Source organism: Pristiophorus japonicus, chromosome 12 (assembly GCF_044704955.1).
Source record: "Pristiophorus japonicus isolate sPriJap1 chromosome 12, sPriJap1.hap1, whole genome shotgun sequence".
Taxonomy (NCBI): domain Eukaryota; kingdom Metazoa; phylum Chordata; class Chondrichthyes; family Pristiophoridae; genus Pristiophorus; species Pristiophorus japonicus.
Window position 1 is genome coordinate 102,021,035 of NC_091988.1, and position 19,081 is coordinate 102,040,115.

At 50.0% G+C, this 19,081-nt stretch overlaps 1 protein-coding gene across 1 annotated transcript in view; it reads right to left on the reverse strand.

Moving 5' to 3' along the window:
- Positions 1-19,081, reverse strand: part of rad54l2 (RAD54 like 2) — a 149,787-nt gene that overhangs the window by 20,187 nt on the left and 110,519 nt on the right. The window contains exons 11-15 of the mRNA XM_070895822.1: positions 17,551-17,893; positions 13,360-13,537; positions 10,615-10,863; positions 9,880-9,998; positions 1,633-1,748 (exon numbers count right to left, since the gene is read on the reverse strand). Coding sequence (XP_070751923.1) covers positions 1,633-1,748; positions 9,880-9,998; positions 10,615-10,863; positions 13,360-13,537; positions 17,551-17,893 — 1,005 coding nt within the window. The remainder of the gene's footprint in view (positions 1-1,632; positions 1,749-9,879; positions 9,999-10,614; positions 10,864-13,359; positions 13,538-17,550; positions 17,894-19,081) is intronic.

The following is a 19,081-nucleotide window of genomic DNA, read 5'->3' on the forward strand; positions in this document are numbered from 1 at the left end:
TTCCTCCACTTGGGGCGGTCGATGGCCAGGGACTCCCAGGTGTCAGTGGGGATGTCGCACTTTATCAGGGAGGCTTTGAGGGTGTCCTTGTAAAATTTCCTCTGCTCACCTTTGGCTTGTTTGCCTTGGACGAGTTCAGAGTAGAGTGCTTGCTTTGATAGTCTCATGTCTGGCATGCGGAATATGTGGCCTGCCCAGCGGAGCTGATCAAGTGTGGATTTCCTAAGATGAATCACAATCTATACCTCTTACCCCTATACCTAGAAACGCCTCTTCGGTCAGGAACTTGTCACATTCCCTTTTTAAAAGAACTTGCGACCTGGCAGAAGATTGTTGCAATGGTAGGCTTATGCAGGATATGACTGTGTGTGAAATGCAGGCTTATGCAGGATATGACTGAGGATTTTAAAATGACGATAGGTTATTTGAAATTGATAGGGATGGTAGGACTTGAAGTCATAGAATCTTATTGCACAGGAGGCCGCCATTCGGCCCATCATGCCTGTGCCGGCTCGATGAAAGATCTATCCCATTAGTCCCACAGCCCTGCAATTTTCTTCCCATCAAATATTCCTTTTTGAAAGTTACTATTGAATCTCCTTTCAGACAGTGCATTCGAGATCATCATAACTCGCTGCGTAAAAAAAATTCTCTGTTCACCTCTGGTTCTTTTGTCAATTATCTTAAATCTGTCATGCCTATAAAATCTGGCAGCAGAGTTAGGTTAGAGTATTTACTTTTGTAGCATCACTCATTGCGACAATCTTCTGCCAGGTCACGAGTATGCAGCCGATAAAGTTCTTTAAAAAGAGAACGTGACAAGTTTCTGAGCAAAGAGGCATTTCCAGGTATGGGGGTAAGAGGTACAGATTGTGATGCACATTGGGAAACCAGTCTCCTGGACTTTGCCTGATTGTCTAAGGGAGTCAGAAAGGAATCTCGATTTTTCCTAAACTGACGCCAGGTTTTGTCGTCTCTCCTAGGAGGCTGCATCACTATGGGCTGGAAGGACATTCCCGATATCGCACCACCTATTTCCTTTTTTTTGTTCATATCGACATGACACGCAGGGACAGGCGAGAGATTAAAACCAGAATCACCGTCCTCCTAATATGAATTTAAATGGTATATTTTTGAAAGAATAATTCCACCCACCCTTCAATTTTACCTTTTGATTCTCTTGGGAATGCTGAATAGGTTCCAGCATTTAGTAGGCAAGGTCAGAAAGAACCATTTATTGAGCAACCATCGTGGGAGAGGGAGGAAGCAGAGAGAAGGGGGTTTGAAGGTAAATATTTCCAATAGCTTGATTGTTTTTAAAAAAGGACTCCTGATTAGGAGGTAGTGTTCACTAAATAAATCACTAGGTCAAACTGGTTTTGATCCGAATGAAAATAAAAAGCCAAAACATAACAGGAAAAATTATTTGTACAAAGAACAGGTCACATTTTGTATATGGGATTAAGAGTTTATCCACTAGATGGCACTGTTGTTTACTTTTATATAAAAGCCTCATGTAGTATTCAGATAGTCGATGTGATAATCTCAATACTATACGTGATCTTGAGCCTTTGCTGCTCTCAGACTTTAATTAGAAAGACCGACTGCTGTACAGCCCCTGTGGATGCTTACGGTAATAGTTAACATTCCGGATCCAGGATAGTGACTGTTCCTCGGAGCCTTCTTTTGCTGGCATCGTTTTCTTTCCAAGAAATTCCTCAATGACTGAGAGTGTGGAGAGGCTCTGGCTGCAGAAAGGAGGGCATAAAACAAACGGGAACACATTGTGAAAACCTCAGGTGACTGAAAGCCACAATTCCCATAATGGCCAAGGCCTCCACCATTAAACATTGGAGACATGTATTTAATCATTTCACCTCTTGGGAGGAAACTATGAAGCTGGAGGAAATCAATGCAGGTCCATTTAGAATGTTGGTACCAATACTTAAGCCAGTACATTTCGAAGTTGTGCATTATGAATCTCTTGTGATATGTTTAGCTCATCCCCTAAAATTGCTCCCACCACCAGTACAGCACATCGTTCTAGTGACAGACTTGTATCCACCAGTACAGCACCCCATTCTAGTGACAGACCTGTATCTACCAGTACAGCACTCTGTTCTAGTGACAGACCTGTATCCACCAGGAAGCACCCTGTTCTAGTGACAGACCTGTATCCACCAGGACAGCACCCTGTTCTAGTGACAGACCTGTATCCACCAGGACAGCACCCTGTTCTAGTGACAGACCTGTATCCACCAGGACAGCACCCTGTTCTACAGTGACAGACCTATATCCACCAGGACAGCACCCTGTTCTAGTGACAGACCTGTATCCACCAGGACAGCACCCTGTTCTCGAGACAGACCTGTATCCACCAGTACAGCACCCTGCTCTACAGTGATAGACACGTATCCACCAGTACAGCACCCTGTTCTACAGTGACAGACCTGTATCCACCAGGACAGCACCCTGTTCTAGAGACAGACCTGTATCCACCAGTACAGCACCCTGTTCTACAGTGACAGACCTGTATCCACCAGGACAGCACCCTGTTCTAGTGACAGACCTGTATCCACCAGGACAGCACCCTGTTCTAGAGACAGACCTGTATCCACCAGTACAGCACCCTGCTCTACAGTGATAGACCTGTATCCACCAGTACAGCACCCTGTTCTAGTGACAGACCTGTATCCACCAGGACAGCACCCTGTTCTACAGTGAGACCTGTAGCCACCAGTACAGCACCCTGTTCTACAGATTTAGACCTGTATCCACCAGTACAGCACCCTGTTCTACAGTGAGAGACCTGTAGCCACCAGTACAGCACCCTATTCTACAGTGACAGACCTGTATCCATTGCCCCCACCCCGCCCCACCCTTCCCCTCCCCTCCCCCTCAGTAATGTGTCTAATGTACAGCTGAAAATTTTCTCTCCAGACAAATGTTCACTCCAGTCTTGGAAGGACAATACAATTTGTATATTTCAATACCAGAACCTAAATAAGGATAAGTAAAGCAAACAAAAATGAAGAAAATAAACTGAGTTTTTAAAAAAAAAGTAGGGAATTATTCTAAGGATGAAGATTTTAGGCTGTTGTTGGCTCCTGGACTTAGGTGTAAGAAATAAGCCAGTCATAAAGGAAGCTGTAACTGGAAGCAACTCCGATCAGAGTTGGTGAGGTGTGTAGGACCTGCTTAGAGAGCGATTTTGTCCCTAGCCAACGTTCACATACCTGTACTTTCGAGCAGGAATTACTGAACAGCGATCGGGGCAGGAACCCTAGCTGATTTTCCCCCGCCCTTACAGAGTAAGATGATGCAGAAAAAGAGCACCTATACAGATGCAAATACATCTGAGAATCAGGCTATATATAGAAAGATCAGAGAAGTGAAAAAGAAAATAAGAGGGGCAAAGAGAGAGAGTATGAGAATAGATTGGCATCTAACATAAAAGATAATCCAATAGTCATCTATAGGCATATAAATAATAATGGATAGTAAGAGGAAGGGTGGGGCCAATTAGGGACCAAAAAGGAGACCTACGCATGGAGGCAGAGAGTATGGCTGAGGTACTAAATGAGTACTTTACATCTGTCTTCGCCAAGGAAGTTGCTGCCATAGACATAGTGAAGGAGGAGTTAGAGCAGATACTGGATGGGAAAAGAATTGATAAAGACGAGGTACTAGAAAGGTTGGCTGTACTTCATCATAGGCAGTCTCTCGAAGCGAGGATGACTTGCTTCCACGCCAAAAAGGGTGAGTTCACAGGTGTTTCAATGAAGGACCTAATATTCCAGATCCCAAACTACAACCTGAAGGGTGGAAGATGCCTGTGTGTGGATTTTTTTAACATGGGGTGGCCGTTGCACACCAGCCACCACACGGGCTTGACAGAGCTAGGTCTTGGTCCAGTGGCAAGGATTAACCAAGACGACTGGAGACCTGCTCTGCTGCACAGACCGAGTGCGCACACATATCGCAGTGTGGGCTGGCCCGTGCTGCCCTTGGGCCCTCATCTCTTCTGGCCCCTGTAACTCACGCCTCTCCTGGGCCCCGATCACATCCCTCTGCAATCTCTCGCCGCTCCTTCGCCCCGACCTCGTCGCTCCTGCTGTACCTGCCCACACTCCGATCATCGACCTGGGTTATGGTGACATCCAATCCAGCCGCCCTCTTCACAGCCGCCGCCCTCCTGAACCGGCTTGCGCTGCACTTTGAAGGCCTGCAAGGATCATCAGCAGGTTGGGGCCTCAAAGGAGCAGCGTAATAGCCCGACCCGGCATTCGGAGCAGCAGCCCTGACCTGCGAGGACCATCAAGTAGATAAGACACCAGGACCAGATGGGATGCATCCTAGGACGCTGAGGGAAGTGAAGGAAGAAATTGCAGAAGTACTGGACATAATCTTCCGATCCTCCTTAGAAACGGGGCTGGTGCCGGAAGACTGGAGAAGTAAAAATATTACATCCTTATTCAAAAAAGGTGTAAAGATAAACCCAGCAACTACAGGCCGGTCAGTTTAACCTCGGTAGTGGGGAAGCTTTTAGAATCAATAATCAGGGACAAAGTTAACAGTCACTTGGACAAGTGTGGATTCATTATGGTAAGCCAGCACAGATTTGTTAAAATCATGTTTAACCAAATGTTTTTTTGTTGAGGTAAGAGAGAGAGTTGATGAGGGTAATGCGGTTGACACTGTATACATGGATTTCCAAAAGCCGTTTGACAAATTGCCACATAATAAGCTTTCCAGAAAAGTTGAAGCCATGGAATAAAAGGGACAGTGGCAGCCTGGATACGATGTTAGCTAAGTGACAACAGAAGAGTCGTGGTGAATGGTTGTTTTTCAGACTGGAAGGTAGTGGTGTTCCCATGGGGTCAGTACTGGGACCACTGCTTTGCTTGATGTATATTAATGACTTGGACATGAGTGTACAGGCACAATTTCAATATTTGCAGATGACACAAAACTTGGAAGTACAGTGAACATTAAAGAGGATAGTGATAGACTTCAAGAGGACATAAGGAGGAAATAGCAGAGGTTCTGACCATCATTACCTAATCCTCTCTGGCTACAGGTGTGGGGCCAGAGGACTGCTAATGTAGTACCTTTGTTTAAAAAGGGAGAAAGGGATAGACCGAGTAATTACAAGCCAGTCAGCCTAAGCTCAGTGGTGGGAAAATTATTGAAAAAAATCCTGAAGGGCAGGATGTCTTAATTTGGAAAGACATGGATGAATCAAGGACAGTCAGCATGGGATTGCTAAGGGAAGGTTGTGTCTGACGAACTTGATTCAATTTTTCGAGGAGGTAACCAGGAGGGTCGATGAGGGCAGTGCATATGATGTAGTGTATATGGACTTTAGCAAAGCTTTTGTTAAGGTCCCACATGGCAGACTGGTCACGAAGTAAAAGCCCATGGGATCCAGGGCCTTTATTGCAAGGGGGTTGGAATATAAAAGCAGAGAAGTCCTGCTACAACAGTATAGGGCATTTGTGAGGCCACACCTAGAGTACTGCGTACAGGTTTGGTTCCCATATTCAAGGAAGGATATACTTTGGAGGCTGTTCAGAGGAAGTTCACTAGGTTGATTCCGGAGATGAGGGGGTTGATTTATGAGGATAGGCTGAGTAGGTTGGGCCTCTACTCATTGGAGTTCAGAAGAATGAGAGGTGATCTTATCAAAACATATAAGATAATGAGGGGGCTTGACAAGGTGGATGCAGAGAGGATATTTCCACTTATAGGGGAATCTAAAACTAGGGTTCATTTAAAAATATGAGGAGGCATTTCTTCCCTCAGAGGGTTGTAAATCTGTGGAATTCTCTGTCCCAGAGAGCTGTGGAGGCTGGGTCATTGAATATATTTAAGATAGACAGATTTTTGAGCTATAAGGAAATAAAAGGTAATGGGGAGTGGGCAGGGAAGTGGAGCCGAGTCCATGATCAGATCAGCCATGATCATACTAAATGGCGGAGCAGGATCGAGGGGTCAAATGGCTTACTCCTGCTCCTATTTCTTATGTTCTTATGTAGGGCAAAGTGACAAGTTGGATCCAAAATTGGCTCAGAGGCAGGAAGCAAAGGGTAATGGTGGAAGGCTGTATCCAGTGGGGTTCCGCAGGGCTCAGTGTTGGGTCCTTGCTTTTTGTGGTACAGGTTGAGCGTCCGCAATCCAGAAACCTCGGGACCGAGGATTGCGGGTATTTCCGGATTTTGGAATGTCTTTGCCTGGGTCGAGGTAGGTGGGGTCTGGCAGCCGAAGTAAGGGGAAGAGGGGGGAGCCAGAGCCGGGGCTGGGGGGGTCCGCTGAGGGGCGGCCGGGAGAGGTCGGGCAGGGCCGGGCGAGGGAGGGGTCGGGCCGGGCCGGGCGAGGGAGGGGTCGGGCCGGGCCGGGCGAGGGAGGGGTCGGGCCGGGCCGGGCGAGGGAGGGGTCGGGCCGGGCCGGGCGAGGGAGGGGTCGGGCCGGGCCGGGCGAGGGAGGGGTCGGGCCGGGCCGGGCGAGGGAGGGGTCGGGCCGGGCCGGGCGAGGGAGGGGTCGGGCGAGGGAGGGGTCGGGCCGGGCCGGGCGAGGGAGGGGTCGGGCCGGGCGAGGGAGGGGTCGGGTCGGGCCGGGCGAGGGAGGGGTCGGGCCGGGCCGGGGAGAGGTCGGGCCGGGCCGGGGAGAGGTTGGGGTCGGGCCGGGCGAGGGAGAGGTCGGGCCGGGCCGGGCGAGGGAGGGGTCGGGCCGGGCCGGGCGAGGGAGGGGTCGGGCCGGGCCGGGCCGGGCCGGGCGAGGGAGGGGTCGGGCCGGGCCGGGCGAGGGAGGGGTCGGGCGAGGGAGGGGTCGGGCCGGGCCGGGCGAGGGAGGGGTCGGGCCGGGCGAGGGAGGGGTCGGGCCGGGCCGGGCGAGGGAGAGGTCGGGCCGGGCCGGGCGAGGGAGGGGTCGGGCGAGGGAGGGGTCGGGCCGGGCCGGGAGAGGTCGGGCCGGGCCGGGCGAGGGAGAGGTCGGGCCGGGCCGGGCGAGGGAGAGGTCGGGCCGGGCCGGGCGAGGGAAAGGTCGGGCCGGGCCGGGCGAGGGAGAGGTCGGGCCGGGCCGGGCGAGGGAGAGGTCGGGCCGGGCCGGGCGAGGGAGAGGTCGGGCCGGGCCGGGCGAGGGAGAGGTCGGGCCGGGCCGGGCGAGGGAGAGGTCGGGCCGGGCCGGGCGAGGGAGAGGTCGGGCCGGGCCGGGCGAGGGAGAGGTCGGGCCGGGCCGGGCGAGGGAGAGGTCGGGCCGGGCGGGGGAGGGGTCGGGCCGGGCCGGGCGAGGGAGAGGTCGGGCCGGGCCGGGCGAGGGAGAGGTCGGGCCGGGCCGGGCGAGGGAGAGGTCGGGCCGGGCCGGGCGAGGGAGAGGTCGGGCCGGGCCGGGCGAGGGAGAGGTCGGGCCGGGCCGGGCGAGGGAGAGGTCGGGCCGGGCCGGGCGAGGGAGAGGTCGGGCCGGGCCGGGCGAGGGAGAGGTCGGGCCGGGCCGGGCGAGGGAGAGGTCGGGCCGGGGGAGTCCTGATTTCGGAACATTTTCCGGTTTCCAGATGACCCCATCACGGATTGGCCCAGTGTCTGGATTCCGGAACATTCCGAATTTTGGAACTGCGGATTTCGGATGCTCAACCTGTATATATCAATGACTTGGATTTGAATGTTGGGAGTACTATTAAGAAGTTTGCAGATGACATTAACATAGGCTGTGTGGTTGATAATGAACAAAGCTGCGGATTGCAGGAAGATACTGGTCAGGTGGGCAGAACAGTGGCAAATGGAATTCAATCCGGAGAAGTGTGAGGTAATGCATTTGGGGAGGTCTAACAAGGCAAGGGAACACACATTAAATGGTACGACACTGAGAAGAGGAACAGAGGGACCTTGAAGTGCAGGTCCACAAATGCATGAAGGTAGCAGGGCCAGGTAGATAAGGTGATTAAGAAGGCATATGGAATACTTGCCTTTATTAGTCGAGGCATGGAATACAAGAGCAAGGAGGTTATGCTTGAACTGTATAAAACGCTGGTTGGGCCACAGCTGGAGTACTGTGTGCAGTTTTGGTCACCACATTACAGGAAAGATGTGATTGCACTGGAAAGGGTGCAGAGGAGATTTACAAGAATGTTGCCTGGACTGGAGAATTTTGGCTTTGAGGAAAGATTGGAGATGCTGGGTCTGTTTTCTTTGGAACAGAGGAGGCTGAGGGGAGACCTGATTGAGGTGTATAAAATTATGTGGGGCCTGGATACAGTGGATAGGAAGGGCCTGTTTTCCTTGGCGGAGGGGTCAACAACCAGGGGGCATAGATTTAAAGTAAATGGGGGGAGGTTTAGAGGAGACATGAAGGAAAATGTCTTCACCCAGAGGCTGGTGGGGGTCTGGAACTAACTGCCTGAAAGGGTGGTAGAGGCAGAAAGCCTCACCACATTTAAAACATACTTGGATGTGCACTTAAAGTGCCGTAACCTACAGGGCCAAGGACCAAGAGCTGGAAAATGGAATTAGGCTGGATAGCTCTTGGTCGGCTGTTGCAGACACGATGGGCCGAAATGGCCTCCTTCCTTGCTGCAAATTTCTATGATTCTATAAGAGAGGCTAGTGGAATGGGCAGACACGTGGTAGATGAAATTTAACGCAGAAAAGTGTGAAGTGATAGATTTTGGTAGAAAGAATGAGAGGAAATATAAACTAAAGGGTACAATCCTAAAGGGAGTGCATGAACAGAGAGACCTGTGAATAAATTGTTGAAGATGGCAGGGTAGGTTGATGAAGCAGTTAAAAAAAGCTTACAGGATCCTTGGCTTCATGAATAGAGGTATAGAGTACAAAAGCTTGGAAATTATGATGAATCTGTATAAAAAGAAAACTGGTTCGGCCTCAATTGGAGTATTGTGTCCAATTCTGGGCATCGCCTTTAGGAAGGGTGTGAAGGCCTTAGAGAGGGTGCAGAAAAGATTTACGAGAACGATTCCAGGGATGAGGGACTTCAGTTACCTGGATAGACTCGAGAAGCTGTGGTTGTTCTCCTCGGAGCAGAGAAAATTGAGGGGAGATTTGGGCAGAGTAGATAGAGAGAAACTGTTCCCATTGGCAGAAGGGTCGAGAACCAGATGACACAGATTTAAGGTGATTGGCAAAAGAACCAAAGGCGACATGAGGAAAAACATTTTTTACACAGCGAGTGGTTAGGATCTGGAATGCACTGTTTGAGAGGGTGGTGGAGGCAGATTCAATCGTGGCTTTCAAAAGGGTATTGGATAAGTACCTGAAGGAAACATTTTTTGCATGGCTACGGGGAAAGGGTGGAGAGGTGGGACTCGCTGAGGTGCTCTTGCTGGCACGGGCTCGATGGGCCAAAAGGCCTCCTTCCGTACTGTAACCATTCTATGATTCTCCTTCATCCATGGGTGCCAAGGCCAACCCTAGTGCCCCTACAGTCAACCCAGAATGTTAGCACAGCTTGGGAATGGCTCTCTGTCTTCGCCTCCCCCACTCCCCCCCTCCCCCCCGCAATTAATCAGGATACAGTAGAGGTCAGCATCCCTGATGGTTCAGTGAAACATCTACTATCGCAGTAATCGACACAGGCCAGCATTAACCAAGGCTCCTGATGGTCACACAGTGGTGGATGCTCGGAGGTGTGCATGTGTGGGTAGCGGGTGTGGGCTGGGTTAGCCTAGGTTGTGATGCTGCCCCCCGCCACCACCACCTCCTACCGTTCACCGTCTGGGGTCAGACACGAGCAGCGGGCACATGGGCAAGGTCCCCGAGGGCTTCCACGCCTTCGGGAGAAAACTGGAAAAAAAAGCTCTGTGGTCGAGGGGAACTTCCGTCTGGCCCATACCCATTCCGTGCTTCACCCCCCTTAAATCTGTCTTACCTAAACACAAGGATCTTGTCCCCAAGCTTCACGCTCTCTTCAATCAGCTCAAACAGCAGCACCATTTTTGCAGAGTTCTCTAGCAAGCCAGGCTGGTAGTTTGCCAATACATCCTTAGCCTGAGGACACAGTACAGAGAGAACAGTCCACTTAATTCAACTCTATTAGGCTCCAAAAGATCATCTAATATTTTACACAAGGGAGAGAACGAACAAACAAAATAAATAGGCAGTTAGCCAAGCCGGTTATTGGAACAGAGAGAAGCTTCGTGCTTGCTAAAAGGGATTGGAGGAGGAAGGCTCTATAAAAGGTGAATTGACGCAATACCAGAGTGATAGAATGCTAATTCAAATCCAAATTTCCCCAATGGACACTTCACCTCACCCATACAGGTGGGGGTGGGGAGATTGAGGAATAATACAAGGCAGGTCCCAAGGAGTTCCCAGAAACCAGCTGCAGAATGATGTGGAAAAAGTACGGGAGCAGGTCATTGCAACAGAGGCAGACGCTGAACGAGGAGAAGGTATCATTTTTGAATGTGGGGGGGGGGGGGGGCAGTGGGGTGCTCGAAATCACCATCTTCCTCCCATAGACCGCTGAGGAAGAGTATTTATTGGTGACGATGGGCGAGTCTGACTGCCTGGCTCTGCTGTGATCCAGCATCCAGCAGGAACGTTCTCAAAAAAGGGAAAAACCTCAATACAGACAAGAGAAAGGAAGAGGTATGGCACTTACCCAGTCATATGTGATGACCTGGTTGGCTTTTTCCTGGAAATGGTTGAATCCGACATTCTGGGTGAACTTGCTGTTTGCGGAATCGACAGTGGCAGCCGCGCTCTCAGTTTTCCTTTTGCCGCCAATCGGCAGAGCGCGTGCATTCGCCGTTCCTGCGTTAAGGTCGTTTACCTCCAGATCCAAATCTGGGTCATTGGCCAGGTTCTCCTTCTGCAACGCCTCATAAAGTACATCGGGGTGGTTCCAGATCTGGCAGAGAGCGAGCAAACCACCAAAAATCAGTCAACATTACAGTGCGTCACACTCAAACACCCACCTACACGAACATACAAACGGCACAATTAGTGGTCGGGGGGCGCAGCCCGGCAAACCTTGCCAGTCAGGGGGCAGAGCCCGACATCCCCCCCACTTGCCGGTCATGGGCGGGGCCCGGCACGCTTCTCCTCCCCCCCCCTCCCTGGCTTGTCATGGGAGACCCACGGAGTATGACATTCCTCACTGGTCAGGGGGCGGAGCCCGGTTATCCCTCCCTCCGCCGGTCAGGGGGCAGAACCCGGTGATCCCCCGCCGGTCAGGGGGCGGAGCCAGGCAACCCCCCCCCCCGCCAGTTAGGGGGCGGAGCCCGGTGATCCCTCCCCGCTGGTCGGGGGCAGAGTACACCGATCCCCCCGCCGGTCACGGGAGACACGCGGAGTATGACACTCCACTTGAAGCCACGGCCTTTTGGCTGAAGAGGCTTCATATCACTGATCGAAGACTGCCAGGTATGTTTGAGTGTGACACTCGACGATCATCCTTCAGATGAGATGTTAAACAGGCCCTGTCTATCTGTTCACATGATTCAGGCGGACATTAAAGATCTCATGGCAAAATTCAGAGAGGACCAGGAAATTCTCCTGGTGTCCAAGGCAACCATCGACAACAAAGCACCCCGTCACTATCATCAGCCCAGACTATGAGCTCAGGCCCTGGAGTGGGGCTTGAACCTTCTGACTCAGAAGTGAGATGCTACCAACTGAGCCATGCTAATATATTAAGCGACGGTGGTTTCTCACAGGACAGTGTTCTTGCACCCCCTCTACAGACTGTCCTGAAGCAGAAGCAGTTCAGTAATGTATCAGCTCGCACCACAGTGCTATGGGATTTGCCGGTGCAGAAACAACTGAACAAACACCCAGCTGTGAGCAGGCAGCTGGCCTCTGCTTCCCTGGTGCAGACACTCCACCTCCTTTCAATCACAGGGCTGTCACCGACAACAGCAGTGGAACAGGGCGGGCCATTGGATACAGCTCATTACAACTGCCCAGAAACAAGCTGGAGAGATCTCTCTTCGACAAAAGTAGTACATAGCGAACCTGCTTTCATGCGGAGGAGGAATGGAATCAGCAGGGTTACGCATCCTCTCTCACTTGTAAGCAACGCAATGACGTGCTTCACGGGTGTTTAAGTCACTTGCAAACAAGAAAAGGCTTGCCAAACAATGCTGCACGACGATGGTGCCCTTTTAAGAATTAGCCATTGGGCACTTAGAATGCAGAGCACGAACACTTCACAGAATCTGCTTATCATCCTTGTACAGGGGCCATGTTAGTCTTACATGTGCTGTCAAATCTGACTAAGTATTTGTGCTACAAGGGACTCAGCAACCAGGATACACACATAGATGAGAATGGCTTGAGCTTTCTATTCTGTTCCCCAACTTTGGACCTGTCCGTTTGTTTCCAGCGCCCCATTCCTCCTCCTTCTGTTCATCTCACTCTCGAGGCTGTTGCTTCTTTGAGGCGCCCGCCTGGGTCACCACTCATTCTCCTATCTCTCATTGGGTTTCCCAGGCTTTTCCGAGCTTGCTTCCATTTTGCTCTCTGTGGCTCTGATTTCTTTCCAAGTCTTTCCATATCTCGCTCTGGATGTAATTTATTTGTCTCCTTTTTTTCTCAGTCTCGGTTTCTTTCCCTGTCTCATTTTTGGCTGCTTTCTGTTCGAGTCTCACCTGGTCCCTTTCAACTTTATTCTATTGAGTCTCAATTTTTTTTCGTGAAATGTCCATCACAACAAGGCTCTTCTGAGATTATTAGGATTAGAAAGAAGCAGAAATGTTATGCATCAGCACTGTGAATAGTTTGCCTTTTTGCATCTAGTATCACTATCAGACACTCCCAGGTCAGGTTATAGCTCGGCTTAGATACAGAGTAAAGCTCCCTTTACAATGTCCCATCAAACACTCCCAGGGCAGGTACAGCACGGGCTTAGATACACAGTAAAGCTCCCTCTACACTGTCCCATAAAACACTCTCAGGGCAGGTTATAGCTCGGATTAGATACAGAGTAAAGCTCCCTCTGCAATGTCCCATCAAACATTCCCAGGGCAGGTACAGCACGGGGTTAGATACAGAGTAAAGCTCCCGCTACACTGTCCCATCAAACACTCCCAGGGCAGGTACAGCACAGCGAAGCTCCCTTTACACTGTCCCATCAAACACTCCCAGGACAGGTACAGCATGGGTTAGATACAGAGTAAAGCTCCCTCTACCTGTCTCATCAAACACTCCCTTGAGTTATATAGATGGTATACAAGCCCTAACACTACCCGACAGAGTTTCGATAATGGCAGTTATTCAGTTGTCAGGCTTATCAAGAAACCAGACAGCAATTGCTTAGTGTATTGAACAAAGACACAAGGAATCATGTCAAACCCACGGGGATGTTTCCATCATTGAACCTGTTTCTGAAAAGATAGAGGCCTACCTTACAGCAGACGCAGAATGCTTTCAGAGGGTTGAGCCCCAGCCAGCCACTGTTCCCTGCATCTCGGAAACGATCCATAAACTCTGTGTACAGTGATCGCTGAATTCTGGAGAGACGGACCAACAGCACATGTTCTTCTTTATCAGGAAGGTGACCTCTCAAGACATCGTGGCCTCGCCTGCAACAAGTCAAACATCACTGATCCTTTGAAACAGCACCCAATTAATTTGAAAGCATCAGGCCTGACAAGTTTCTTACTAAAAAAAAATATTCCAAGCATGCCTGAGTCAGAAGGTAGCAATGAATGGAAAATGGTGCAGCTGGGGAATAGGTAACAAGCAGGATTCCAGAGGGGTCTGTTCAGGGATCCTTGCTGCTCACAATATCTGTGAATGATATGGAACAGGCTGCCTGTAGTAGTATTAGTAAATGCTCTGATGACACACAGCAGTGCATCATAGAATCACACAGCACAGGAGGCCATTCGGACCAATGTCCCTGTGGCGGCTCTTTGAAAGAGCTTTCCAATTCGACCCGCTGCCCTGCCTCTTCCACATAGCCCTGTAAAATTTTCCCCATCAAATATTTATCCAATTCCTTTTTGAAAGTTACTATTGAATCTGCTTCCACCACCCTTTCAGGCAGTGCATTCCAAATCAAGGTAACTCGATGTGTAAAAATTTTTTCTCTCACCTCTGGTTTTTTTGCCAATGACCTTAAATCTGTGTCCTCTGGTTACTGACCCTGCTGCCACAGGAAACAGTTTCTCCTTATTTACTCTAGTAAAACCCTTCATGACTTTGAAGACCTCTATTAAATTTCCCCTTAACCTTCTCTGCTCCAGGGAGAACAACCCCAGTTTCTCCAGTCAAAAGCTGGAACAATTATCATGATAGACCAAGGCAGGCCATATACATTGTATGATGAATTGTGGGATCACATTCAAAGAAACACAATAGTAAACAACATGAAAAGGCCTTAATTTAGATAGTTTACTAACGGAGGCCAAAGAAGAAAAGGATTTAGACGTAATCACTGATTATACCGAGAGAACATCTGGTCAGTGTAAGGGCAAAGAGGGTACTGAGTTAGCTCGGGAGCAGTGGACCACAGGTCAGAACAAGTTATAGCGACAAAGTAACGGTCAAAGCTGCGGCAAGTTTAGGAGCCTGCAGTTTTGGTCACCCCCCTCTCAAAAAAAAATATATAAGTGCCTTTGAAGGGGTTCAGAGATGAGCGACCAGAATAATTTTAGGCCTTAGAAATCTAAGAAAACAGGCTCAAGTGTCGAAACTTAGTTTTGCTGGAGAAAATATAAAGGGGAAGCACGAAAAGATACGTCTTCACAATAAATGGATGGCTGAAGTGAGGTTGTCGTAAGCAAGCGTTGACTTGGAACAATCCGCACCAAAGGGGAGACACTTGGCGTTTATAATGGAGCTGGATCAACAGTTCCAAACATTAATTCTATTTCTAGCAAGCCCATTGGGTGATTATACCCCACAACAACTTGATATATAACTGGAACCTACCCCCCGGCCCACCCCCCCCACGGACACCGTTACCCCCGGCCCCCCCCACGGGCACAGTTACCCCCACCCCCCCCCCCCACGGGCACCGTTAACCCCGGGCTCCACCCCCCACGGGCACCGTTACCCCCTGGTCCCCCACGGGCACCGCTACCCCCAGGCTCCCCCCCTCACAGGCACCGTTACCCCCGGGCCCCCCCCACGGGCACCGTTACCCCCGGGGCCCCATCCACGCGCACCATTACCCCAGGGGCCCCACCCACAGGCACCGTTACCCCCGGGGCCCCACCCACGGGCACCGTTACCCCCGGGTCCCACCCACGGGCACCATTACCCCCGGCCCCCCCACACGGGCACAGTTAACCCAGGACCCCCCCCACGGGCACCATTACCCCCTGGCCCATGGGAACAGCTACCCCCTGCCCTCTCGAGCACAGCTACCCCCTGCTGTACTTGCCTCACAGGATTCCAAGAAGTATTGGCACCCTCCCCTCCCCCACTCAATACATGTGTAATGCGAGAGGCTTTCTACAGCAGTGCTCTTTCATTACGTTATTTAAATAGGCCACTGCTCACGCATGTGCACGCACACACACTCACAGACTCCTACCCATTTACAGTTACTGCACTGCCTCAAAAGTTTTGAAGTTACCCAGTAAACAACCCGAGACCTCTATGAAAATGTGATGTTTCCCCTGATCCTTGGCAGCAAATATAAACTGCTATCCCAGCAGTATTTACATCAGTCTGCTGCGTTGGGACTGGCCACAGGTGTGTAGGTAGAATGTCGAGCGACAGATAACAAGCCAGAAAACATTCTGATGAAGGCATAAAAAAAAAACAAGTCACAGCACGTTAAGTCTCATAACAGATCATTTAAAAAAAAAATTCTGACCAGTATCCATGGGACCAGGAGTCGGCCATTCAGGCTCTCGAGCCTTCCCCCACATGGCTGATTGTTCAAAATATTGCGGATGCGGGAAATCTGAATAAAAACAGGAAATGCTGGAAATACTCAGCAGGTCGGGCAGCATCTGTGGAGAAAGGTACTGAGTTAATGTTTCAGGTCAATGACCTTTCGAAAGGCCCTGAAACATTAACCCTTTCTCTCTAGATGCTGCCTGACCCGAGTATTTCCAGCATTTTCTGTTTTTATCGTGTCTGATCTGTATTTTAACACCATCTACCCGCCTTGGTTCCATAATACCCATGCCAAACAATAATCTATCAATCTCAGTTTTGACATTTTCAATTGACCCCCAGCCTCAACTGCTTTTTAGGGAAGAGACATCCAGATTGCCACCACTCTTTGGGCTCAATTTTGGCTGAGCCAGTTTTTCGGCGCACTTACGTAGGTTATGTAGGTTCCCAGATGCGCTGAAAAAAAACGTTGGAACTTTGGCCGCTGTCTGGCCTCTTCATTGCAGTTGCGCAGCGTGGCCAATTGTTCTGCGCTGGAAAATGTGCCGGGACGTCTGCACATGCGCAGTGGTGATTCGTGATGTCTGCGCATGTGCAGTAGCGCTGCGAGTCTGCAACAACAGTCCCAATTGATGTGGGTCTCTCTGTCAGTTTGAGAGCGTGGCGATGTTCTTCCTCCCTGTGTTGCTGGGTCCTTTAGGTAAAATTCTCTGCATTTATTCTGCCTCCTTTGTTGGGCTAGGGGCGGGCAGGAGAACTTATAGTGCTCCTGCCTGCCAGTGATTTCTATCAGTTCTCCTGCCCACCCCTAGCCCTGGACGAACGGCCTCCTGGTGTGTTATTCCACCCCTAGCCCAGGCCGAATGGCCTCCCGGTGTGTTGTCCCGCTCCTAGCCCTGGCCGAGTGGCCCCCCGGTGTGTTGTCCCATCCCTAGCCCAGGCCGAATGGCCTCCCGGTGTGTTGTCCCGCCTCTAGCCCAGGCCGAGTGGCCTCCCGCACCAGCCCGCTGCCTTCCTGGGCCGAGTTTGAAGATGAAGGTAGGGCTTCAATTTTTTATTTCTTATTGAATTGTTAGGCCGATTTCTTTAACTCTCTGCAAGGGTTTTCTGAAATGGCCACATACGTTGGCCTAAGTAGAAATGGAGTAACTATTAACTGGCCTAAGTTGTCTAAATGGGCAGAACTGGCTTAGGTGACTGGTAATGCCCCCTTTTGAGAAAAAAAAACTAACCTAAAAAAAATGTAACTAAGTGAGTTACGCTGGTGCAAATTGATTGGGGAAACTGGGGATTTTTAAGTTACGCCAGAAAAAGCAGGTTACTCCAAAAAAAAAACGGAGCAACTCCTGGCTAAAATTGAGGCAATTGTATGAAAAAGTGCTTCCTAAAATCACTGTTGAACAGCCTAGCTCTAATTTTAAGGTTATGCCCCCTCGTTCAACACTCTCCCACCAGAAAAAATAGTTTCTCATTTTACAACCTATCAAATCCTTTAATCGTCTTAAACACCTTAATCAGATCACCCCCTTAAGCTTCAATACGCAAGGGAAAACAAGTACCCTATCCTAATAATTTAAACCCTGGTATCATTCTGGTGACTCTGCACTGCATCCCCTCCAAGGCCAATCTAACCTTGCTGAGCTGCGGTGCCCAGACCTCAATGCAGTGCTCTAGATGTGGTCTAACCAGAGCTTTACTTTATACAACTGTGACTTTGCAGGCCTCCCGCCCAAGTTCTCACCTTTGTACGAACCCTTCTAGCAGGCTGTGTAAAACGTGGCTGCGGTACCGCATCAGGCGGACATCCTGCGGCGTGGAGTCGATACACTGCCCGTTCAGGATGGGGCGCTCAAACATGTTGCTGAACTCCTGCCTGGTGCCAAGGAAGTCGGGCCGGACAAAGTCCACCATGCACCAGTACTCCATGAGGTTGTTCTGAAGCGGATATCCAGTCAAGACCACTCGCCGCCTCGAGCGGATGCTCTTCAAGGCCTGTGACGTGCTGGCGTGGCAATTCTTTATGCGATGGCCTTCGTCACAAATAACTACATCGGGGCCTGGCCTGGCCAGTGCTTTCTCAATCCCTAAGGAGCAAATTAAACATCTGATCAAATGAACAGGAGTAGAATGCAACATGAATTTAATGCAACACTGTAAAACATCTGGATACCAATTATACAAAGCAACTAAGTGACTGTTCTTGGATAAGGCAAGTTCCTCCAACTGCAGCAATTCGATTTTATCTCTACTTATCTTCTGAAACTATTACTGCTCCTATTTCTCATTATTTACCACATTACAACAGTGACTACACTCCAAAAAGTACTTTGTTGGCTGCAAAGCGCTTTGAGGTGTCCAGTGGTCGTGAAAGGTGCTATATAAATTCAAGTCTTTCTTTCTTTCCTCAGTCCATGATAACAACAGATATGCCAGCTCTCTATGCTTTTAGGTAAGAGCCCACTTTCAAGCCTGCTAAACCCGAGTTAAGTCTATTTTAATTACAGGCATCAAGGGCCTGCTCCATCATTTCTGTTGAAGCAGAGAGTGCCAAGATAGAACTTAACAGTTTTTAAAATGATCAAATATTAGAGTGAATAATAAAAGACTAATTTATTTTGGTTGGGTAGTCAATGACATGCGGTCATCAATTTAAAATTGTCACTAAGAAAGTGAAGGGGGGGGGCGGATAGGAGAAATTCCTACACAGTTGTTGGAAGCAGGAACTGCATTGCTACAGGGAGCAGTCGAGACAGAGATCTCTGCATCATTTTAAGAGAATAATAAACAATTGAAGCAGAGGAAGATATAGAGCACTGGGGAGGGAAAGTAGGGCAGTGAGGTTAGTTTTGTATTTCTCTGTGGAAGTGTCAGCACAGGCTCAATGGGCTGATTGGCCTCCGCCTATGTTGTAAATTCCTATAGTTCTCTGGAGTCACCTGGTTGGTTGAGGACTGTGAAGTGCAGCGACCGTTGGAGCATGGAGTGCTTTGTCACAGGGAGTGATTGAGGCAGAGACATTTGCATCATTTAAAGGAAAGCGGGATAAATATTTGAAGCAAAGGAAGGTAAAGGGCTATGGCGAGACAATGGATAAGTGGGAATAGTTTAGGATTGCCCTAGCAGAGAGCAAGCACAGGGATGACGGGCAAAATGCCCTCCCCGTGAGCCGTAAACATTTATGGTTAAAACCAATAGAGCTGACAGCTATTTTAAGACCCCATGCTTCTCTCCTCCTCCCTACACTAAATAAAGTGTCAACTCGGCCCAGTTAG